Source organism: Salvelinus alpinus, chromosome 21 (assembly GCF_045679555.1).
Source record: "Salvelinus alpinus chromosome 21, SLU_Salpinus.1, whole genome shotgun sequence".
In the NCBI taxonomy this organism is placed as follows: Eukaryota; Metazoa; Chordata; class Actinopteri; order Salmoniformes; family Salmonidae; genus Salvelinus; species Salvelinus alpinus.
In genome coordinates, this window is record NC_092106.1 from 45,443,543 (window position 1) to 45,468,526 (window position 24,984).

Genomic DNA, 24,984 nt, shown 5'->3' on the forward strand with positions numbered 1-24,984 from the left:
GCCAATATTTGACGGTATCTGTATATGATACTGTGTCCCTGGATGGGAAGCTGCTACTGTTATTGTTGTGTTAGAGGACGAGCTGGGGGCCTTGAGGTGTTTCCTCCCCTGGGACTGAGCCCTGTGGCATTAGCAGCAGCTCCTCTGTACCTGTAGAGAGTCATCCTACTGTCTGTGTGTGTGTGTGTGTGTGTGTGTGTGTGTGTGTGTGTGTGTGTGTGTGTGTGTGTGTGTGTGTGTGTGTGTGTGTGTGTGTGTGTGTGTGTGTGTGTGTGTGTGTGTGTGTGTGTGTGTGTGTGTGTGTGTGTGTGTGTGTGTGTGTGTGTGTGTGTGTGTGTGTGTGTGCGTGTGTGTGCGTGTGTGTGTGTGTGTTTTGTGTTTGTTTGTCAAAGGTCCTGCGTGTCTGCAGCAGGTAATCTGTCTGTCTGCATGTCTGTCTGTTTATCTGCCTGTCTGTCTGTTTGTCTTCCTGCCCTGTGATTTTGTTTACACATTAACATCTTGAGAAAGCCTGTTCATCTTCGACAATGTCCTCATGTTCATGTTTGAAAATCTTTTATTTGACAAAAGGTAATAATCAATACTCTTGTTGAATGTGATGTATTTAAATGCACACAACACTAAAAACACACAAGTGACTTATATTCTTTATTAATGTGGAAACATGTTCTTTACAGAACATTTATCATATACTGTCTCAGATAGGAGGCATATTCTAAAATATGTTAATAACATTATAATGTTAAATGATATAATATCATAATGTTATGTTATAACGTACATCATTGGATGTCTTCCCCATTATATGTTTCTTGGTGTTTTGCTCTGGCTTCAGCATAATAACGAAACATTTAGGAGAAAACATGCAGAAAAGTAAACCAAAACTGGAGGCCTGAATGGCAAAGATCTCCACAGCTACAGTGAACTTACCAGGAGAGCTGACATAAGCTGGGATAAAGGTGATCCAGACTGCACAGAATATGAGCATGCTGAAGGTGATGAATTTGGCATCATTGAAGTTATCAGGCAGCTTTCGAGCCAGAAAAGCCAGCACAAAGCACAAGAGAGCCAGGAGTCCTATATCCACAGGCACCTGCAATGAAGCGTGGGTAGTTTCCATTAGTGACCAATGTGACACAATCAACTACTCTGTATACTGTTACAAATGACAGCCTACAACATCTAGCATGCATTTACAAAATCCTGTGTCCATACCAAGGAGCTGTTGTTGATAGTATGTTGCCTGTCTGCAGGTAGCGAGGCATCATAGAGACGAACAGTAACTCACTCCACACTGCCATCCTCCTTCGGCTGCCAGTTGACAATGTCATACTTGGCAGTCACGTCCCCATCCTCAACCCTCCTTTGTCTTGAAACACTTTTTTCATGTAATTGAGAATACTACCACCACTAATACCACTACCACCATTAGGCCTACTACCACAACCACTACTACCACTAGTACTACTACCACTAGTACTACTACCACTAGGCCTACTACCACTAGGCCTACTATCACTAGGCCTACTACCACTACTGCTACTACCACTAGGCCTACTATCATTACTACTACTACAACTAATACTGCTAACACTAGGTCTACTACCACCACTAATACCACTACCACCATAAGGCCTACTACCACTAGGCCTTCTACCACTACTACTACCACCACTAGGTCTACTACCACGACTACTACATCCACTAGGCCTACTACCACTAGGCCTACTACCACTACTACCACTCCCACTAGGCCTACTACCACCAGGACTACTACCACAACTACTACTAATACCACTAGGCCTAATACCACTACTACCACTACTACTACTAATACCATTAGGCCTACTACCACAACCTCTACTACTGCCACTAATACCACTACCACCATTAGGCCCTCTAAACTAGGTCTACTACCACAACTACTACTACCACTAGGCCTGATACCACTAGGTCTACAACCACTAGGTCTACTACCACTAGGCCTACTACCACTACTACTACTACCACTAGGCCTACTACCACAATTACTACTATCACTACTGCTACTACCACTAGGTCTACTACCACTAGGCCTACTACCACCACTAAAAACACTACCACCATTAGGCCTACTACCACTACTACTACTACCACTATGCCTACTACCACAATTACTACTACCACTACTGCTACTACCACTAGGTCTACTACCACTAGGCCTACTACCACCACTAAAAACACTACCACCATTAGGCCTACTACCACTAAGGATACTACCACTACTACCACTACCACTAGGTCTACTACCACCACTAATACCACTACCACCATTAAGCCTACAACCACTAAGCATACTACCACTACTACTACTACCACTACTACTACTACCACTATGTCTACTACCACTACTACTACTACCACTAGGCCTACTACCACCTTTAGGGCCTCTTATACTAGGCCTACTACCACTAGGCCTACCACCCCTAGGCCTACTTCCACAAGGCCTACTACCACTACTACCACTACCACTAGGCCACAACCACTACTACCACTACTACTACTACTACAATTAGGCCTGCTACCAATACTACCACTACTACTACTACTATTACTACCACTACAAAACCTACCACTACCACTAATACTACTAATACCACTAGGCCTACTACCACTACTACTACTAATACCACTAGGCCTACTATCACTACTATTACTACCACCACTAGGTCTACTACCACTACTACTACCACTAGGCCTACTATCACTACTATTACTACCACCACTAGGTCTACTACCACTACGGCTACTACCACTAGGTCTACTACCACTACTACCACTAGGCTTACTACCACATCTACTACACCACTACTACTACTACTACTAGGCCTACTACCACAATTACTACTACCACTACTGCTTCTACCACTAGGTCTACTACCACACTAAAAACACTACCACCATTAGGCCTACTACAACTAAGGCTACTACCACTACTACCACTACCACTATTACTACTACCACTAGGTCTACTACCACCACTAATACCACTACCACCATTTAGCCTACGACCACTAAGCCTACTACCACTACTACTACTACCACTACTACTTCTACCACCACCACTACTATTACCACCACTACTACCTCTAGGCCTACTACCACAACTGCTACCGCTAGGCCTACTACAACTAGGCCTTCTTCCACAGCTACTACCGCTAAGCATACTACCACTAGACCTACTACCACTACTACTAATACTAGGCATACTACCACTAGTACTGCTACCACTACTACTACTACCACTACCACTACCACTACCACTACTACTACTACTAATACTACTACTACTACTACTACTACTACTACTCCTACCCCTCCCAGGAAAAAATTGAGTTCCAAAAGTGTTCTTTGACTATCTCCATAAGATAACCCTATTTTACACTGCTGCTACTGTCTGTTGTCATCATCTATGCATAGTCACTTTAATAACTCTACCTGCATGTACATATTAGCTCAACTAACCGGTGCCCCCGCACATTGACTCTGTACCTGTACACTGCTGTATATAGTCTCACTATTGTTATTTTACTGCTGCTCTTTAACTACTTGTTCATTTAATTTCTTATTCTTATCTGTATTTCTTTAAACTGTATTGTTGGTTAGGGGCTCGTAAGTACGCCTTTCACTGTAAGGTCCAGACCAGTTGTATTCAGCTCATGTGACTAACAACATTTGATTTGATTTGATTTACTATTACTATTGTTACTACTACTACATACAGATACACAAGTCACACAAGTCACACAATTCATAGAAAATGACCATTCTAGTGTTTTTATTTATTTGTGTCTTTCTCTAGCATTGTGATAATTCAAGTAAGACTGGAGATCCAGATATATTAGACAGCTGAATTGCTTATGACAACCAATGTAATATTACATGAAGGGTAGCCAATACATTACACCATACATGCAGTACAGACATATATTCATTATAACACATTTCACTGAGACCTTGCTTTGTGTTGATGGTGGTATGAACGCCACATGCCCATTGGTGTATTGACACACATTGGGTTGTGGCCCACAGGCCTATGAGGAGAGATTTAAGAAGTCAATGTCGTTTTTGATGAGATAGTAGACCATGCTTGTCCAGAGCAGGCCTGTGAGACAGAGGCTCAGTAAGGGGCTTGTGTGTGGGCTCCTGATCTGGACCTGGACTGGACAGCAGCAGTCACTGAGGGGGTCACTGAGGGGGCCTGTGGAAGCACACCAGGCTGTCAGTGGCCGCTGGGGTAGAGCAGTGAGAAACATCGGCTATGTCAAAAAATGAGATTTTCTTTCTGCTTCATTATTGTCATGACTCTCATAATGTGCGACCACACCCATGTAGATATGGCTGCTTGGCATGATGTGCTGTTGGATGTGTGTTCAGGACTTATTGGACTTATTGAAAATCTATGTACCCATTAAAGATCTTGTTCACCAGGAGGCTCTTTCTCTTTCGAACCGTCTCTCACAATGTCTCATGAAGAGACAGGAATGGAGCCGATGGCAGGAGCGGATTTACATTGGTTGATATCTCAGTCCATCACCATCCAACATAACCCTTTGAACCTGCCCTTTACAAATGATTTATGCTAAACAAGGAAGTGAGTTCGGGAAATCAGAAAGTATGCATCTAGTTCTCACATGTAACCTTCATATTTGCTACTTTGCACCTCAGTATCTCTACTTCCACATGCATCATCTGCACATCTATCACTCCAGTGTTTAATTGCTATATTGTAATTATTTTGCCACTATGGCCTATTTATTGCCTTACCTCCCTTATCCTACCTCATTTGCACACACTGTATAGTATTATTGACTCCATGTTTGTTTATTCCATGTGTAACTCTGTGTTGTTGTTTGTGTCGCACTGCTTTGCTTTATCTTGGCCAGGTCACAGTTGTAAATGAGAACTTGATCTCAACTAGCTACCTGATAAAATAAAGGTGAAAATAATAAAAAATGATATATGCCAAAACTCAGAATCAGTTGGGGCTTCCTAAAAGTAATATGATCATATGAGATTTTTTTGGTATCAATTGAGCCTGGGGATGAGGTTAACCCATCACTGACTTTGAAATGATGTGTCTGTGTTTATTATAGAAAGACTTTGAATAGGTCAATGGTCAGTATTCATCCTGAAGGGCTTTGGTTGACGCCTTTCCCAAAATATGTTTCTTTAATATCGTTTGTCATTGGATGTCTTCACCATCATATGTTTCTTGGTGTTTTGCTCTGGCCTCAGCAATATAATGAAACATTTAGGAGCAAATATGCAGAAAAGTAAACCAAAACTGGAGGCCAGAATAGCAAAGATCTCCACAGCTACAGTGAACTTCCCAGGAGAGCTGACATAAGCTGGGATAAAGGTGATCCAGACTGCACAGAATATGAGCATGCTGAAGGTGATGAATTTGGCCTCATTGAAGTTATCAGGCAGCTTTCGAGCCAGAAAAGCCAGCACAAAGCACAAGAGAGCCAGGAGTCCTATATACCCCAACACAGCCCAGAAACCAATAGCTGAACCCACATCACACTCTAGAATGATCTTTTCCTTATAGGTCTTCATGTTCTTGTAGGGGAAAGGAGGGGAGACTGTTAACCAAAGAACACAGATCAGGACCTGTATGAGAGTGAAAGCCAGAACACTGAGTCTCTGCTGTGGAGGACCGAACCATTTCATGACATTACTGGCTGGAAGTGTAGCTCTGAAGGCCATCAACACCACTATTGTTTTCCCCAGAATACAAGAGATGCAGAGGACGAAGGTGATCCCAAACGCTGTGTGACGCAGCATACAGGACCACTCAGAGGGCCGGCCAATGAAAGTAAGAGAACACATAAAACACAGAGTCAAGGAGAAGAGCAGCAGGAAGCTCAGCTCAGAGTTGTTGGCCCTGACGATGGGGGTGTCCTTATGAATTGAAAACACAACAGCTACCAGAGTAGTAACACCAGACCCCAGTAAGGAGAAAAACACCAGAACTATGCCCATCATTTCTTCATAGGAGAGGAATTCAACTGGTTTCAACACACAGCGGTCCCTTTTTTCATTTGACCAATACTCCAAGTCACATCGATAGCAGCCGTTAGAATCTGTAAGGAGATTAGAACGTCATTCATTCTATGAATCACTGTGTCATGTGTTTTTCCACATCTATTAGTCTTGTTGGGCAGTGACAGAGCTTGAAAGTATTGCAGGTAGCCCTAAATGCATTATATATTACCTGTGATATTACTGATCTCTCCCTCCGCACATGGTACACAGTCATAACAGCATACAGGCTTTCCTTTCTGTACAGCCTTACGAGTGCCTGTGGGACAGCTCTCACTGCACACTGCTGCAGGTGCCTGTAGAGAAATACAACACGTCTGAATAATGGTGCATTTTATATAAATAAACGTGCAGAAATGATTTAATGTCACTACTTGTGGAAGTTATATTACCAATACAAAACAAGACAATTGAGATAGACTTTGTGGATTATGTAAACATTATAGAATGCATGTTTTACATTTGTAGTGGTTTGAGGTTTGCATGTGTTATGCTTTTGCAACATAGTCAACATGTATTTAGTCCTACCTCTGCCTGGCCCCCTGCCCAGACCAGTTTTCCCTTGTTGAAGGTAATGCGCTGTTCAGGTGGCATCGAGGAATCATACAGCCCCACAGCATGGAACTGCAGGGTCCCATTCTCATCCTGCTGCCAGTTCACTAGGTCGTAGCATGCCACCACATCTCCGTTAGCATCAAACCAGATCTCCTCTCCTGTCTTTACTCTAAACCTCACCTCCTTCAGGTACTGTAGCACCTGCTCAACAACATGGAGAGAGACAGAGAGAGAGCGAGAGAGCGAGAGAGCGAGAGAGCGAGAGAGAGAGAGAGAGAGAGAGTGAGAGAGATTGAGAGAGAGACATTGAGAGAGAGAGAGAGGCACAGAGACACCGAGAGACACACAGAGACACACAGAGACATAGACAGAGAGAGACAGATAGAGACAGAGAGACAGAGAGACAGAGAGAGACACAAAGAGAGACAGAGAGAGACAGAGAGACACAGAGAGACACCGAGAGAGACACCGAGAAACAGACAGAGTGGGATGATTCATATGATATGTTATTCATGTTTTGTTGAATCTGGAGCTTGCTCACCTGCTGTGGTGTGTAGACTGGTCTGTTGCCGCTGTCTGTGTCATTCTTTAAGTCTGTCAGTAGGTTGTGTAGAGCGTGTGCAATGGCATATACAGCTGTGTACACTTTATTGGATATTCTCAGCTCTGACACGTCCGTGTATTGGTTCTTCAGCTTTGCTAAGCTCTCTGTTCCTGTGCACAGCGTGCTGCTGCCCCCCTCGAAGGAGCACTGGAACACAGTCTCCCAGAACTCCCTGAGCAGGGTGTTGTCTGGCGCCTGGGAGGGGTGCACCTTGTATAGGAACCCCTCCAGACCATCCAGCCTGGCATTCCTGATGGCAAAGCCCACCGCCCCCCTCAGGAAGCCGTAGGCCTTGTTCTCCGTCAGCACTCTGGCTGTGATCCAGGCCTCGCTGCCCACCCACTGCAGCCCTGTGTCTCCCTCCAGAGCCAACTCATTCAGCAGGGGGAGGAGGTCCCCCAAGCCCAGGAACAGCACCACCACCCTGGCTGTGGCCTTCCTGATCACCCTAACGGTTTCCAGGAGCTTCTCTCGGGGGTCTGTGCGGTGGATGGCCTCTTGGTACTCTACACAGACTCCTTCATGCCACGCTGCCTCCAGGAATGTGGCCATGCCGTTGTTTCCATAGTCATTGTTGCTGTTCACCACTCCCACCCAGTTCCATCCAAAGTGTTTGACCAGCTTTGCCAGGGCTCTGCTCTGGTAGAAGTCACTGGGGATGGTTCTGAAGAAGGAGGGGAACTTTTTTCTGTTACTCAGACAAGCACAGGTGGCAAAGTGGCTGATCTGTGTGGAAGAAACGGGAAGATTTGAATTGATCTTTCATACATAGCTGATATTGATTATACTACCTCTAAAGAGCCCAAACCAGAAGGTGTCTCACCACAGGGATGCTGAATGGTCCGACCAGGGATGATATTCCGATGGTGGATGTGGAGATTGACTCCCCTACAATACCCAACATGGCGGGAGATCTGGAGCAGGAGGAGGGGTCTCCCAGGCTGTCCTCAGGCCCAGGGCTGTTCATCAGGGCCAGGGCTGAGTGGATGGCAAGGGGGGCAGAGCCACAGGAGTCATAGACCTGGTAACCCAGAGACAGTCCTGGGAGAAGATCACTGCTGTTGTTGATCTCCTCCAGGGCAAAGATCAGGGTCTGTGCAAACTGGAACTCACGTGGGTTGAAACTGGACAGCGGTAAAAAAAATTATAATAAGTTAGTTGAAGCCAGGAATCGCATATGCCACAATCACATATGCCAGCAAAACTGATATACTCGGTCGAGATGAGTTGAGTAGTGTTTAGTATAACAGAAACAATTTGTATACTTGTTTTGTCCAAAAATAAATGCACAGATCATCTACAATAGTGTTATTAAGCATTGTGCCTAATTTCAGTGAGAGACAAAAAAAATCTATCTTGATGAGAAATATTCCCAAACTGCTAAACGTTCCCAAAGACAGTTTTTTTCAACACCTACCTGATACAGGGTGTTTTCTCTGGTCTGGAGGTGAACGAATGGACCTTGAAGAGGGCATTCCTATGTAGAGGGAACACTGCCCCAATGTTGATGTCCCCCTCGGCAGACAGGAGAGGCAGAGCGGGTTGGCCCAGCAGAGAGCAGATTGTGGCTGGAGCAGCTATACCCCTCATCACCACCATCAGCAGCTGTAGAACCACGTCTGTTCTCAGTGCCATGCCAGCCTTCAGCAGGGCAGCTGTGTCTGTGAGGGCAGACAAAAGGGTTCCTCTTTTATAGAGGTGAAAGTGCCCCCTAAGACGCTGGAACTGCCCATACACTCCCTCTCAAATAGTGGGATGTGGTTCTAGTGTTTATTGTTTCCCCGGGGTACAGGATGAGAGAGGGAGGTGAGATAGTGACAGAGGCTGGGCTATGCTGCTAATATGAGCAAGCAGTGGATAGATAAGTGCAGGCTTCTGACATTGTGGATATAAAACATCATATCCGTCATGCTTTTCCAAAGTTTTTTTTTAGTTTGACAATTTAAACTCGTACATAAAACAATAGAACAAGTATGGGATTAAAATAAATAATAATTGTACTATTATTTTACGTGTGTGTTGAAATTGTCACACAAAAAAAAAACATCAGGTAAAGCATGACGCATATACATTTATATTTCCACAATGTCAGAAGTCTGCACTTATCTATCCACTGTTTGCTCATATTAGCAACGTAGCCCAGCCTGTCAGTATCCCAACTCCTTATCTCATCATAGACAAGGTTTTTGTCCAGCTCACGGTTTGTCCCGGGGACGTAACCTGATGGTCGCAAAGAAGGCCCTGATTGGTGACCCACGGATTCACATCACCGCTTGTTACTGTTGCAAGGCCCTGATTGGTGAACCACTGATCCAGCTCTTTGTCTTTGGTAATCCTAGGGACAAGTCCACACAGTGCTTTTAACATAGTGTTTTCAAACATATTTGACACACTTCAACAGACAGTACCAGTCAAAAGTTTGGACACAACTGCAGTGGGGAGAACAAGTATTTGAAACACTGCTGATTTTGCAGGTTTTCCTACATACAAAGCATGTAGAGGTCTGTAATTTTTATCATAGGTACACTTCAACTGCGAGAGACGGAATCTAAAACAAAAATCCAGAAAATCACATTGTATGATTTTTAAGTAATTAATTTCTTTCCTGTGGCGGTCCTCATGAGAGCCAGTTTCATCATAGCGCTTGATGGTTTTTGCAAATGTTCCGTATTGACTGACCTTCATGTCTTAAAGTAATGATGGACTGTTGTTTCTCTTTCCTTATTTGAGCTGTTCTTGTCATAATATGGACTTGGTCTTTTACCAAATAGGGCTATTGTCTGTATTCCACCCCTACCTTGTCACAATATAACTGATTGTCTCAAATGCATAAAGAAGGAAATACATTCCACAAATACATTTTAACAAGGCACACCTGTTAATTCAAATGCATTCCAGGTGACTACTTCATGAAGCTGGTTGAGAGAATACCAACAGTATGCAAAGCTGTCATCAAGGCAAAGAGTGGCTATTTTGAAGAATCACAAATATACAATATATTTTGATTTGTTTAACACTTTTTTGGTCACTACATGATTCTAAGTGTGTTATTTCATAGTTTTGATGTCTTCACTATTATTCTACAATGTAGAAAATAGTAAAAATAAATTAAAACCCTTAAATGAGTAGGTGTGTCCAAACTTTTGATTGGTAAGGTACAGGTGAAGTCGGAAGTTTACATAAACCTCAGCCAAATACATTTAAACTCAGTTTTTCACAATTCCTGACATTTAATACTAGTAAAAATTCACTGTCTTAGGTCAGTTAGGATCACCACTTTTTTTCTGAATGTGAAATGTCAGAATAATAGCAGAGAATGATTTATTCAGCTTATATTTCTTTCAATACATTCCCATTTGCGACCAAGCTTTAACTTCCTGACTTATGTCTTGAGATGTTGCTTCAATATATCCACATAATTTTTCGTCCTCATGATGCCATCTATTTTGTGAAGTGCATCAGTACCTCCCGCAGCAAAGCACCCCCACAACATGATGCTGCCACCCCCGTGCTTCACTGTTGGGATGGTGTTCTTCGGCTTGCAAGCGTCCCCTTTTTTCCTCCAAACATAACAATGGTCATTATGGCCAAACAGTTCTATTTCTGTTTCATCAGACCAGAGGACATTTGTCCAAAAAGTACAATCTTTGTCCCATGTGCAGTTGCAAACCGTAGTCTGGCTTTTTTATGGTGGTTTTGGAGCAGTTGCTTCTTCTTTGCTGAGCGGCCTTTCAGGTTATGTCGATAGAGGACTCGTTTTACTGTGAGTATAGATACTTTTGTACCTGTTTCCTCCAGCATCTTCACAAGGTCCGTTGCTGTTGTTCTGGGATTGATTCTGGGATTCGCACATAAGTACGTTCATCTCTAGGAGACAGAACGCGTCTTCTTCCTCAGCGGAATTACGGCCGCAAGGCCCCACAGTGTTTATACTTGCGAACTATTGTTTGAACTATTGTTTTTGGTACCTTCAGGCGTTTGGAAATTGCTCCCAAGGATGAACCAGACTTGTGGAGGTCTTCCGACTTCAACTATACTTGGCATCCTGGCTCTATACAATGGAGTGCGATGGAGCAGAATGTTCTGTTTTTCTTTTCAAAACTTGTTGATGACTATTTTGAGCTCTGTGGCATTAGCAGCAGCTCCTCTGTACCTGTAGAGAGTCATCCTACTGTCTCTCTGCATGTCTGTCTGTTTGTCTGCCTGTCTGTCTGTTTGTCTGCCTGTCTGTCTGTTTGTCTGCCTGTCTGTCTGTTTGTCTGCCTGTCTCTCTGCATGTCTGTCTGTTTATCTGCCTGTCTGTCTGTTTGTCTTCCTTCCCTGTGATTTTGTTTACACATTAACATCATGAGAAAGCCTGTTCATGTTTGAAAATATTTTATTTGACAAAAGGTAATAATCAATACTCTTGTTGAATGTGATGTATTTAAATGTACACAGCACTAAAAACACACAAGTGATTTATATTCTTTATTAATGTGGAAACGTTCTTTACAGAACATTTATCATATACTGTCTCAGATAGGAGGCATTTTCTAAAATATGTTTAAAAGTTATAATGTTATATGATATAATGTTATAATGTTATGTTATAACGTACATCATCGGATGTGTCGTGTCTTTGACTATGCCAGATTAATTGCTATGACATGCTATTCTATAAAATAATTTCTCCGTAATTAATATTACCTGATTGAACTAATCATGTAAATATTAATTAACCAGAGAGGGACACCACGAAATAATATTTATAGAGCTGTTATCTTCCGAATAAACTCTTAAAGATTTAGTAATATTTTACTAAATAGCAGTCACATTAATCGTCATTTTATTCAGTCTCATCTGAAAGTTGTAAGTCCTTGATTATCTGCAAGAATCCTGGCTAACAAGTTGAATCAGCAATACAAAATTGGGTTTAATTATTTATTTACTAAATACCTAACTAATCACACAGAAACACACATACACAATTAAATCATAACTTGATCACAAATTACGTCATACAGAAAAACGTCCCTAGCGGGCGGAATAGATATGACAGCCTGTTACACAAAGGGAAGGGGCTGAGCCTTAGTGAAAGAGCCGGAGACTGGAACATAGGCGAGCTGTGCTATCGTAAATACAGTATCTGATGCATTCTAAATTACCGCCCATTTGAAAAGGAAAATGCAATACATATTTACTCTGAGCTGCGCTTCAGTAGGTTGGTGGTAGATGGAAGGCCGTATCGCCAACCCGAGTCCTCTGTCCTTTGGAGAATGTCTCTGGTTGTCACGGGATACTTTGGAGTAACGTTGTGTATAGTAGACGGGATACTCAGACTGTCCTTCCTAACCTGCGTTTAGCTGTTGCTAACTCAACGGTTAGGAGATATCACTTCTGTAGTGAATACGAGTTCAAAGTTCATACCATTCACAATCAAAGTCCATGCTGATGTTGGCTTAGTTCTGTAGCTATTATCTGAACCATTCTGACACAGGATCGTCATCCTGGTGTGCCCGGAACAGAAAGTTATCTTTTCGTCAATGGATTTATATAGTGGAGGGAGAGGGGTGTGTCTGAAAAGTTTATAACCCATGTCTCTTCACAGGGGCGGGCCCCTGGTTGAGCAGAAGCCAAATTTATGAAAACCCAGATCTCTCATTTGGAAGCTACAATTACATTTAATCTCTTCACAAATAATCTCATATTCAAACATTTGAATTAAACAACAATTCCATGTGAATCCGATACCTCTGACGTTTAGACTTTCCACAGTAGAGTTTATGTCATTCTATCATTGATGAGAATGTCTCAAAGGGCAACCGAACTGACATAATATACCTTAAGTACCACCGCATATGTTCAGTTGGTCGGATTACCAGAATATAGTTCATTCCCCCCCACCTTCTGATGTCCCCAGAATCTCTATGTTAACCAAGGGGTTTTCTTATGTCACATCAGTAGGGAAGAGGAACGGGGGAGGGGGGAAAGAGGTATTTATGACTGTCATAAACCTACCCCCACTGCCAACGTCATGACAGATGGCTTCCCCATTATATGTTTCTTGTTGTTTTGCTCTGGCCTCAGCAATATAATGAAACATTTAGGAGCAAATATGCAGAAAAGTAAACCAAAACTGGAGGCCAGAATAGCAAAGATCTCCACAGCTACAGTGAACTTCCCAGGAGAGCTGACATAAGCTGGGATAAAGGTGATCCAGACTGCACAGAATATGAGCATGCTGAAGGTGATGAATTTGGCCTCATTGAAGTTATCAGGCAGCTTTCGAGCCAGAAAAGCCAGCATAAAGCACAAGAGAGGCAGGAGTCTTATATCCACAGGCACCTGCAATGAAGCGTGGGTAGTTTCCATTAGTGACCAATGTGACACAATCAACTACTCTGTATACTGTTACAAATGACAGCCTACAACACCTAGCATGCATTTACAAAATCCTGTGTCCATACCAAGGAGCTGTTGTTGATAGTATGTTGTCTGTCTGCAGGTAGCGAGGCATCATAGATACCAACAGTAACTCACTCCACACTGCCATCCTCCTTCGGCTGCCAGTTGACAATGTCATACTTGGCTGTCACGTCCCCATTCTCAGTGAAATACACTTCCTCACCCTCACCCTAGTGGCCTACTACCACTAGGACTACTACCACTGCTACTACCACTAGGACTACTACCACTAGGCCTACTACCACTAGGACTACTACCACTAGGCCTACTACCACTAGGGCTACTACCACTAGGACTACTACCACTAGGTCTACTACCACCACTAATACCACTACCACCATTATGCCTACTACCACTAGGCCTTCTACCACTACTACTACAGCTACTAGGTCTACTACCACTACTACTACATCCACTAGGCCGACTACCACTAGGCCTACTACCACTACTACCACTCCCACTCGGCCTACTACCACTAGGACTACTACCACGACTACTACTAATATCACTAGGCCCACTACAACTACTACCACTACTACTACTACTAATACCACTAGGCCTACTACCACAACCTCTACTACTGCCCTTAGGCCTACTACCACAACTACTACCACTAGGCATACTACCACAACTACTACTAATACCACTAGGCCTATTACCACTACAACTACTACTACCACTAGGCCTACTACTACCACTACTACTACTAACACTACTACCACTATGCCTACTTCCACTACAAATACTACCACTACCACTAATACTACTAATACCACTAGGCTTATTACCACAACTACTACCACTACTACTAAGCCTACAACCACAACTACTACTTAAACCACCAGGCCTACTACTACTACTACTACTACAACTACTACTACTACTACAACTAGGTCTACTACCACTAGGCCTACTACCACCACTACTACTACCACTACTACTACTACTACCACTACTACTACTACCACTAGGTCTACTACCACCATTAGGCCCTCTACCACTATGACTACTACCAATAGGCCTACTACCACTAGGCCTACTACCACTACCACTAGGCCTACTACAACTAGACCTACTACCAAAACTACCACTACCAGTAGACCTACAACAGCTAGGCCTACTACCACAACTACTACCACTACCGCTAGGCCTACTACCACAACTACTACCACTACCACTAGGTACTACTACCACCACTACTACTACCAATAGGCCTACTACCACTACATCTGCTACAACTAGGCCAACAACCAATACTACTACTACCACTAGTTCTACTACCATTATCACTACTACTACCACTCCTACTACCGCTACTACTAGTAATACTACCACTACTACTACCACTAGGCCTACTACCACTACAACTGCTACAACTTGGCCTACTACCACTACCACTACTACTACTACCACTACCACTAGTAATACGACCACTACTACCACTACCACTAGTAATACGACCACTACAACCACTAGTAATACTATCACCACTACCGGTATACCTACTTCCACAACTACCACTAATACCACTAGGTCTACTACCACTACCACCACAACTACTACTACAACTACCACTAGGCCTACTACCACTACTTCCACTACTACTAATACTACTAACATTAGGCATACTAACACTACTACTAATATGTCTACAACCACTACTACCGACAATAATACCACTACCACCATTAGGCCCTCTAAACTAGGTCTACTACCACAACTACTACTAACACTAGGCCTGATACCACTAGGTCTACAACCACTAGGTCTACTACCACGAGGCCTACTACCACAATTACTACTACCACTACTGCTACTATCACAGTTCTGGGTGACTTTAACCTCCCCACGTCTACCTTTGACTCATTCCTCTCTGCCTCCTTCTTTCCACTCCTCTCCTCTTTTGACCTCACCCTCTCACCTTCCCCCCCTACTCACAAGGCAGGCAATACGCTTGACCTCATCTTTACTAGATGCTGTTCTTCCACTAATCTCATTGCAACCCCCCTCCAAGTCTCCGACCACTACCTTGTATCCTTTTCCCTCTCGCTCTCATCCAACACTTCCCACACTGCCCCTACTCGGATGGTATCGCGCCGTCCCAACCTTCGCTCTCTCTCCCCCGCTACTCTCTCCTCTTCCATCATATCATCTCTTCCCTCTGCTCAAACCTTCTCCAACCTATCTCCTGATTCTGCCTCCTCAACCCTCCTCTCCTCCCTTTCTGCATCCTTTAACTCTCTATGTCCCCTATCCTCCAGGCCGGCTCGGTCCTCCCCTCCTGCTCCGTGGCTCGACGACTCATTGCGAGCTCACAGAACAGGGCTCCGGGCAGCCGAGCGGAAATGGAGGAAAACTCGCCTCCCTGCGGACCTGGCATCCTTTCACTCCCTCCTCTCTACATTCTCCTCTTCTGTCTCTGCTGCTAAAGCCACTTTCTACCACTCTAAATTCCAAGCATCTGCCTCTAACCCTAGGAAGCTCTTTGCCACCTTCTCCTTCCTCCTGAATCCTCCTCCCCCCCCCCCCCCTCCCTCTCTGCGGATGACTTCGTCAACCATTTTGAAAAGAAGGTCGACGACATCCGATCCTCGTTTGCTAAGTCAAACAACACCGCTGGTTCTGCTCACACTGCCCTACCCTGTGCTTTGACCTCTTTCTCCCCTCTCTCTCCAGATGAAATCTCGCGTCTTGTGACGGCCGGCCGCCCAACAACCTGCCCGCTTGACCCTATCCCCTCCTCTCTTCTCCAGACCATTTCCGGAGACCTTCTCCCTTACCTCACCTCGCTCATCAACTCATCCTTGACCGCTGGCTACGTCCCTTCCGCCTTCAAGAGAGCGAGAGTTGCACCCCTTCTGAAAAAACCTACACTCGATCCCTCCGATGTCAACAACTACAGACCAGTATTCCTTCTTTATTTTCTCTCCAAAACTCTTGAACGTGCCGTCCTTGGCCAGCTCTCCTGCTATCTCTCTCAGAATGACCTTCTTGATCCAAATCAGTCAGGTTTCAAGACTAGTCATTCAACTGAGACTGCTCTTCTCTGTGTCACGGAGGCGCTCCGCACTGCTAAAGCTAACTCTCTCTCCTCTGCTCTCATCCTTCTAGACCTATCGGCTGCCTTTGATACTGTGAACCATCAGATCCTCCTCTCCACCCTCTCCGAGTTTGGCATCTCCGGCGCGGCCCACGCTTGGATTGCGTCCTACCTGACAGGTCGCTCCTACCAGGTGGCGTGGCGAGAATCTGTCTCCGCACCACATGCTCTCACCACTGGTGTCCCCCAGGGCTCTGTTCTAGGCCCTCTCCTATTCTCGCTATACACCAAGTCACTTGGCTCTGTCATATCCTCACATGGTCTCTCCTATCATTGCTATGCAGACGACACACAATTAATCTTCTCCTTTCCCCCTTCTGATAACCAGGTGGCGAATCGCATCTCTGCATGTCTGGCAGACATATCAGTGTGGATGACGGATCACCACCTCAAGCTGAACCTCGGCAAGACGGAGCTGCTCTTCCTCCCGGGGAAGGACTGCCCGTTCCATGATCTCGCCATCACGGTTGACAACTCCATTGTGTCCTCCTCCCAGAGTGCTAAGAACCTTGGCGTGATCCTGGACAACACCCTGTCGTTCTCAACTAACATCAAGGCGGTGACCCGTTCCTGTAGGTTCATGCTCTACAACATTCGCAGAGTACGACCCTGCCTCACACAGGAAGCGGCGCAGGTCCTAATCCAGGCACTTGTCATCTCCCGTCTGGATTACTGCAACTCGCTGTTGGCTGGGCTCCCTGCCTGTGCCATTAAACCCCTACAACTCATCCAGAACGCCGCAGCCCGTCTGGTGTTCAACCTTCCCAAGTTCTCTCACGTCACCCCGCTCCTCCGCTCTCTCCACTGGCTTCCAGTTGAAGCTCGCATCCGCTACAAGACCATGGTGCTTGCCTACGGAGCTGTGAGGGGAACGGCACCTCCGTACCTTCAGGCTCTGATCAGGCCCTACACCCAAACAAGGGCACTGCGTTCATCCACCTCTGGCCTGCTCGCCTCCCTACCTCTGAGGAAGTACAGCTCCCGCTCAGCACAGTCAAAACTGTTCGCTGCTCTGGCACCCCAATGGTGGAACAAACTCCCCCATGACGCCAGGTCAGCGGAGTCAATCACCACCTTCCGGAAACACCTGAAACCGCACCTCTTTAAGGAATACCTAGGATAGGATAAAGTAATCCTTCTAACCCCCCCCCCCCCTTAAAAGAGTTAGATGCACTATTGTAAAGTGGTTGTTCCACTGGATATCATAAGGTGAATGCACCAACTTGTAAGTCGCTCTGGATAAGAGCGTCTGCTAAATGACTTAAATGTAAATGTAAATGTCTACTACCACTAGGCCTACTACCACCACTATAAATACTACCACCATTAGGCCTACTACCACTAGTTCTACTACTACCACTACAACTACTACCACTACCTCTACTATTACTACTACCACAACTACTACCACTACCGCTAGGACTACTACCACTACTACCACTACTTCCACTACCACTATTACCACTTCCGCTACTACTACTACTACTACCACTACTACTTCTACCACTACCACTACTATTACCACCACTACTACCACTAGGCCTACTACCACAACCACAACTACGACTACCTCTAGGCCTACTACAACAACTACTACCGCTAGGCCTACTACAACTAGGCCTACTTCCACAACTACTACCGCTAAGCATACTACCACTAGGCCTACTACCACTAGTACTGCTACCACTACTACTACCACTACTACTACTACCACTCCCAGGAAAAAATAGAGTTCCAAAAGTGTTCTTTGGCTGTCTCCATAAGATAACCCTATTTTACACCGATGTTGTCATCATCTCTGCATAGTCACTTTAATAACTCTACCTGCATGTACATATTAGCTCAACTAACGGGTGTCCCCACACATTGACTCTGTACCTGTACCCCCCTGTATATAGTCTCAGTATTGTTATTTTACTGCTGCTCTTTAATTACTTGTTACTGTTATTTCTTATTCTTAGCTGTATTTTTTGTTGTTTGTTAATTTTACTTGTTAATTTTATTTCTTATTCTTATCTGTATTTCTTTAAACTGCATTGTTGGTTATGGGCTCGTAAGTAAACATTTCACTGTAAGGTCCAGACCAGTTGTATTCAGCTCATGTGACTAATAACATTTGATTTGATTTGATTTACTATTACTTTTGTTTCTACTACTACATACAAATACATTTGGCCAGCTGAAGCAAGTCACACAATTCATAGAAAATTACCATTCTAGTTCTTTATTTTATTTGTGTCTTTCTCTAGCATTGTGATAATTCAAGTAAGACTGGAGATCCAGATATATTAGACAGCTGAATTGCTTATGACAACCACTGTAATATTACATGACGGGAAGCCAATACATTACACCATACATGCAGTACAGACATATATTAATTATAACACATTTCACTGAGACCTTGCTTTGTGTTGATGGTGGTATGAATGCCACATGCCCATTGGTGTATTGACACACATTGGGTTGTGGCCCACAGGCCTATGAGGAGAGGTTTAAGAAGTCAATGTTGTTTTTGATGAGATAGTAGACCATGCTTGTCCAGAGCAGGCCTGTGAGACAGAGGCTCAGTAAGGGGCTTGTGTGTGGGCTCCTGATCTGGACCTGGACTGGACAGCAGCAGTCACTGAGGGGGTCACTGAGGGGGCCTGTGGAAGCACACCAGGCTGTCAGTGGCCGCTGGGGTAGAGCAGTGAGAAACATCGGCTATGTCAAAAAATGAGATTTTCTTTCTGCTTCATTATTGTCATGACTTTCATAATGTGCGACCACACCCATGTAGATATGGCTGCTTGGCATAATGTGCTGTTGGATGTTTGTTCAGGACTTATTGGACTTATTGAACATCTAGGTACCCATTAAAGATCTTGTTCACCAGGAGGCTCTTTCTCTTTCGAACCGTCTCTCGCAATGTCTCATGAAGAGACAGGAATGGAGTCCATGGCAGGAGCGGATTTACATTGGCTGATATCTCAGTCCATCACCGTCCAACATAACCCTTAGAACCTTCCCTCTACAAACGAATTAGGCTAAACAAGGAAGTGAGATCAGGAAATCAGAAAGTATGCACCTAGTTCTCACATGTAACCTTCATATTTTGCTCCTTTGCACCCCAGTATCTCTACTTGCACATTCATCATCTGCACATCTATCACTCCAGTGTTTAATTGCTATATTGTAATTATTCCGCCACTATGGCCTATTTATTGCCTTACCTCCCTTATCCTACCTCATTTGCACACACTGTATAGTATTATTGACTCCATGTTTGTTTATTCAATGTGTAACTGTGTTGTTGATTGTGTCGCGCTGCTTTGCTTAATCCTGGCCAGGTCGCCGTTGTAAATGAGAACTTGATCTGAACTACCTTACCTGATAAAAGAAAGGTGCAAATAATAAAAAAATGTATATGCCAAAACTCAGAATCATTTGGGGCGTCCTAAAAGTAATATGATCATTGTGAGATTTTCTGCAGTTTTCAAAGTCAAACTGTAGCAGGATCTCTCTCTCCTGTCTTGATTTGAACCCTTCCCCTTTCAAGTCCCACTTCATTGCACAGAGTTTCCAGGCTCTATTTTTTGGTATCATTTGACCCTGGGGATGAGGTTAACCCATCACTGACTTTGAAATGATGTGTCTGTGTTTATTATAGAAAGACTTTGAATAGGTCAATGGTCAGTATTCATCCTGAAGGGCTTTGGTTGACGCCTTTCCTAAAATATGTTTCTTTAATATCGTTTGTCATTGGATGTCTTCCCTATCATATTTTTCTTGGTGTTTTGCTCTGGCCTCAGCAATATAATGAAACATTTAGGAGCAAATATGCAGAAAAGTAAACCAAAACTGGAGGCCAGAATAGCAAAGATCTCCACAGCTACAGTGAACTTCCCAGGAGAGCTGACATAAGCTGGGATAAAGGTGATCCAGACTGCACAGAATATGAGCATGCTGAAGGTGATGAATTTGGCCTCATTGAAGTTATCAGGCAGCTTTCGAGCCAGAAAAGCCAGCACAAAGCACAAGAGAGCCAGGAGTCCTATATACCCCAACACAGCCCAGAAACCAATAGCTGAACCCACATCACACTCTAGAATGATCTTTTCCTTATAGGTCTTCATGTTCTTGTAGGGGAAAGGAGGGGAGACTGTTAACCAAAGAACACAGATCAGGACCTGTATGAGAGTGAAAGCCAGAACACTGAGTCTCTGCTGTGGAGGACCAAACCATTTCATGACATTACTGGCTGGAAGTGTAGCCCTGAAGGCCATCAACACCACTATTGTTTTCCCCAGAACACAAGAGATGCAGAGGACGAAGGTGATGCCAAACGCTGTGTGGCGCAGCGTACAGGACCACTCAGAGGGCCGGCCAATGAAAGTAAGAGAACACATAAAACACAGAGTCAAGGAGAAGAGCAGCAGGAAGCTCAGCTCAGAGTTGTTGGCCCTGACGATGGGGGTGTCCTTATGAATTGAAAACACAACAGCTACCAGAGTAGTAACACCAGACCCCAGTAAGGAGAAAAACACCAGAACTATGCCCATCATTTCTTCATAGGAGAGGAATTCAACTGGTTTCAACACACAGCGGTCCCTTTTTTCATTTGACCAATACTCCAAGTCACATCGATAGCAGCCGTTAGAATCTGTAAGGAGATTAGAACGTCATTCATTCCATGAATCAGTGTGTCATGTGTTTTTCCACATCTATTTGGGCAGTGACAGAGCTTGAAAGTATTGCAGGTAGCCCTAAATGCATTATATATTACCTGTGATATTACTGATCTCTCCCTCCGCACATGGTACACAGTCATAACAGCATACAGGCTTTCCTTTCTGTACAGCCTTACGAGTGCCTGTGGGACAGCTCTCACTGCACACTGCAACAGGTGCCTGTAGAGAAATACAACACGTCTGAATATTGGTGTATTTTATATAAATAAACGTGCAGAAATGATTTAATGTCACTACTTGTGGAAGTTATATTACCAATACAAAACAAGACAATTGAGATAGACTATGTGGATTATGTAAACATTATAGAATGCATGTTTTACATTTGTAGTGGTTTGAGGTTTGCAAGTGTTATGCTTTTGCAACATAGTCAACATGTATTTAGTCCTACCTCTGCCTGGCCCCCTGCCCAGACCAGTTTTCCCTTGTTGAAGCTAATGCGCTGTTCAGGTGGCATCGAGGAATCATACAGCCCCACAGCATGGAACTGCAGGGTCCCATTCTCCTCCTGCTGCCAGTTCACCAGCTCGTAGCACGCCACCACATCTCCGTTAGCATCAAACCAGATCTCCTCTCCTGTCTTTACTCTAAACCTCACCTCCTTCAGGTACTGTAGCACCTGCTCAACAACATGGAGAGAGACAGAGAGAGAGCGAGAGAGAGAGAGAGCGAGAGAGCAAGAGAGCGAGAGAGAAAGAGAGAGAGAGAGATGATTCATTTAATTTGTTATTTATGTTTTGTTGATTCTGGAGCTTGCTCACCTGCTGTGGTGTGTAGACTGGTCTGTTGCTGCTGTCTGTGTCATTCTTTAAGTCTGTCAGTAGGTTGTGTAGAGCGTGTGCAATGGCATATACAGCTGTGTACACTTTATTGGGTATTCTCAGCTCTGACACGTCCGTGTATTGGTTCTTCAGCTTTGCTAAGCTCTCTGTTCCTGTGCACAGCGTGCTGCTGCCCCTCTCGAAGGAGCACTGGAACACAGTCTCCCAGAATTCCCTGAGCAGGAGGTTTTCTGGCGCTTGGGAGGGGTGCACCTTGTATAGGAACCCCTCCAGACCATCCAGCCTGGCATTCCTGATGGCAAAGCCCACCGCCCCCCTCAGGAAGCCGTAGGCCTTGTTCTCCGCCAGCAGTCTGGCTGTGATCCAGGACTCGCTGCCCACCCACTGCAGCCCTGGGTCTCCCTCCAGGGCCATCTCATCCATCAGGGGGACGATGTCCCCCAAGCCCATGAACAGTACCACCACCCTGGCTGTGGCCTTCCTGATCACCCTGACGGTTTCCAGGAGCTTCTCTCGGGGGTCTGTGCGGTGTATGGACTCTTGGTACTCTACACAGACTCCTTCATGCCACGCTGCCTCCAGGAATGTGGCCATGCCGTTGTTTCCATAGTCATTGTTGCTGTTCACCACTCCCACCCAGTTCCATCCAAAGTGTTTGACCAGCTTTGCCAGGGCTCTGCTCTGGTAGAAGTCACTGGGGATGGTTCTGAAGAAGGAGGGGAACTTTTTTTTGTTACTCAGACAAGCACAGGTGGCAAAGTGGCTGATCTGTGTGGAAGAAACGGGAAGATTTGAATTGATCTTTCATACATAGCTGACATTGATTATACTTCCTCTAAAGAGCCCAAACCAGAAGGTGTCTCACCACAGGGATGCTGAATGGTCCGACCAGGGATGATATTCCGATGGTGGATGTGGAGCTTGACTCCCCTACAATGCCCAACACGGCGGGAGATCTGGAGCAGGAGGAGGGGTCTCCCAGGCTGTCCTCAGGCCCAGGGCTGTTCATCAGGGCCAGGGCTGAGTGAATGGCCAGGGGGGCATAGCTACAGGAGTCATAGACCTGGTAACCCAGAGACAGTCCTGGGAGCAGATCACTGCTGTTGTTGATCTCCTCCAGGGCAAAGATCATGGTTTGTGCAAACTGGAACTCACGTTGGCTGAAACTGGACAGCGGTAACAAACCAAAAAATAAGTTAGTTGAAGCCAGGAATCACATGTGCCACAATCTCATATGCCAGCAAAACTGATATACTCAGTCGAGATGAGTTGAGTAGTGTTTAGTATAACAGAAACAATTTGTATACTTGTTTTGTCCAAAAATAAATGCACAGATCATCTACAATAGTGTTATTAAGCACTGTGCCTAATTTCAGTGAGAGACAAAAAAAATCTATCTTGATGAGAAATATTCCAAAACAGCTAAAAGTTCGCAAAGACAGTTTTTTTCAACACCTACCTGATACAGGGTGTTTTCTCTGGTCTGGAGGTGAACGAATGGACCTTGAAGAGGGCATTCCTATGTAGAGGGAACACTGCCCCAATGTTGATGTCCCCCTCGGCAGACAGGAGAGGCAGAGCGGGTTGGCCCAGCAGAGAGCAGACTGTGGCTGGAGCAGCCATACCCCTCATCACCACCACCAGCAGCTGGAGAACCATGTCTGTTCTCAGTGCCATGCCAGCCTTCAGCAGGGCAGCTGTGTCTGTGAGGGCAGACAAAAGGGTTCCTCTTTTATAGAGGTGAAAGTGCCCCCTAAGACGCTGGAACTGCCCATACACTCCCTCTCAACGAGTGGGATGTGGTTCTAGTGTTTATTGTTTCCCCGGGGTACAGGATGAGAGAGGGAGGTGGGATAGTGACAGAGGCTGGGCTACGTTGCTAATATGAGCAAGCAGTGGATAGATAAGTGCAGGTTTCTGACATTGTGGATATAACACATCATATCCATCATGCTTTTTCCATAGTTTTTTTTTTAGTTTGACAATTTAAACTCGTACATAAAACAATAGAATAATTACTTTATATTTCAAACAAAAAATGATTAAAAAATTTATCTGTCATGCCTCCACATGTTTTTTTGTATGACAATTTAAACACATACATAAAACAATAGAACAAGTATGGGTTTGAAATAAATAATAATTGTTCTATTATTTTACGTGTGTGTTGAAATTGTCACACAAAAAAAACATCTAGAAAATCATGACGCATATACATTTATATTTCCACAATGTCAGAAGTCTGCACTTATCTATCCACTGTTTGCTCATATTAGCAACGTAGCCCAGCCTCTGTCAGTATCCCAACTCCTTATCTCATCATAGACAAGGTTTTTGTCCAGCTCACGGTTTGTCCCGGGGACGTAACCTGATGGTCGCAAAGAAGGCCCTGATTGGTGACCCACTGATTCACATCACCGCTTGTTACTGTTGCAAGGCCCTGATTGGTGAACCACTAATCCAGCTCTTTGTCTTTGGTAATCCTAGGGACAAGCCCACACAGTGCTTTTAACATAGTGTTTTCAAACATATTTGACACACTTCAACAGACAGTACCAGTCAAAAGTTTGGACACAACTACATATTCAAGGCTGTTTGTTTATTTTTACTATTTCCTACATTTTAGAATAATATTGAAGACATCAAAACTATGAAATAACACATATGGAATCATGT

At 44.5% G+C, this 24,984-nt stretch overlaps 2 protein-coding genes across 2 annotated transcripts; both read right to left on the minus strand.

Moving 5' to 3' along the window:
- Positions 1–4,843: 4,843 nt before the first annotated feature.
- LOC139548366 (extracellular calcium-sensing receptor-like) lies at positions 4,844–21,636 on the minus strand. The gene is made up of 7 exons (XM_071358001.1): positions 21,562–21,636; positions 8,664–8,907; positions 8,070–8,370; positions 7,184–7,972; positions 6,616–6,843; positions 6,260–6,383; positions 4,844–6,128 (listed from the first exon to the last, which is right to left on the minus strand). The coding sequence occupies exons 2-7, from the start codon at positions 8,879–8,881 to the stop codon at positions 5,212–5,214; spliced, it is 2,577 nt and encodes an 858-aa protein (XP_071214102.1). The 5' UTR covers positions 8,882–8,907; positions 21,562–21,636; the 3' UTR covers positions 4,844–5,211.
- Positions 21,637–22,064: 428 nt separating this feature from the next.
- Positions 22,065–23,967, minus strand: LOC139548516 (extracellular calcium-sensing receptor-like). Its single transcript, XM_071358206.1, has 3 exons — positions 23,768–23,967; positions 23,174–23,474; positions 22,065–23,076 (listed from the first exon to the last, which is right to left on the minus strand). The coding sequence occupies exons 1-3, from the start codon at positions 23,965–23,967 to the stop codon at positions 22,150–22,152; spliced, it is 1,428 nt and encodes a 475-aa protein (XP_071214307.1). The 3' UTR covers positions 22,065–22,149.
- Positions 23,968–24,984: the final 1,017 nt, after the last annotated feature.

What these genes read in the sequence shown, in the direction of transcription:
- LOC139548366 (XM_071358001.1), bottom strand. Translation starts at nt 8,881, where the DNA reads ATGGCACTGAGAACAGACGTGGTTCTACAGCTGCTGATGGTGGTGATG. An exon ending in GAGAAAACACCCTGTATCAG is followed by an intron (nt 8,371 to 8,663) that starts GTAGGTGTTGAA and finishes ACCGCTGTCCAG; the next exon opens with TTTCAACCCACGTGAGTTCC. An exon ending in GACCATTCAGCATCCCTGTG is followed by an intron (nt 7,973 to 8,069) that starts GTGAGACACCTT and finishes TCTTCCACACAG; the next exon opens with ATCAGCCACTTTGCCACCTG.
- LOC139548516 (XM_071358206.1), bottom strand. Translation starts at nt 23,967, where the DNA reads ATGGTTCTCCAGCTGCTGGTGGTGGTGATGAGGGGTATGGCTGCTCCA. An exon ending in GAGAAAACACCCTGTATCAG is followed by an intron (nt 23,475 to 23,767) that starts GTAGGTGTTGAA and finishes ACCGCTGTCCAG; the next exon opens with TTTCAGCCAACGTGAGTTCC. An exon ending in GACCATTCAGCATCCCTGTG is followed by an intron (nt 23,077 to 23,173) that starts GTGAGACACCTT and finishes TCTTCCACACAG; the next exon opens with ATCAGCCACTTTGCCACCTG.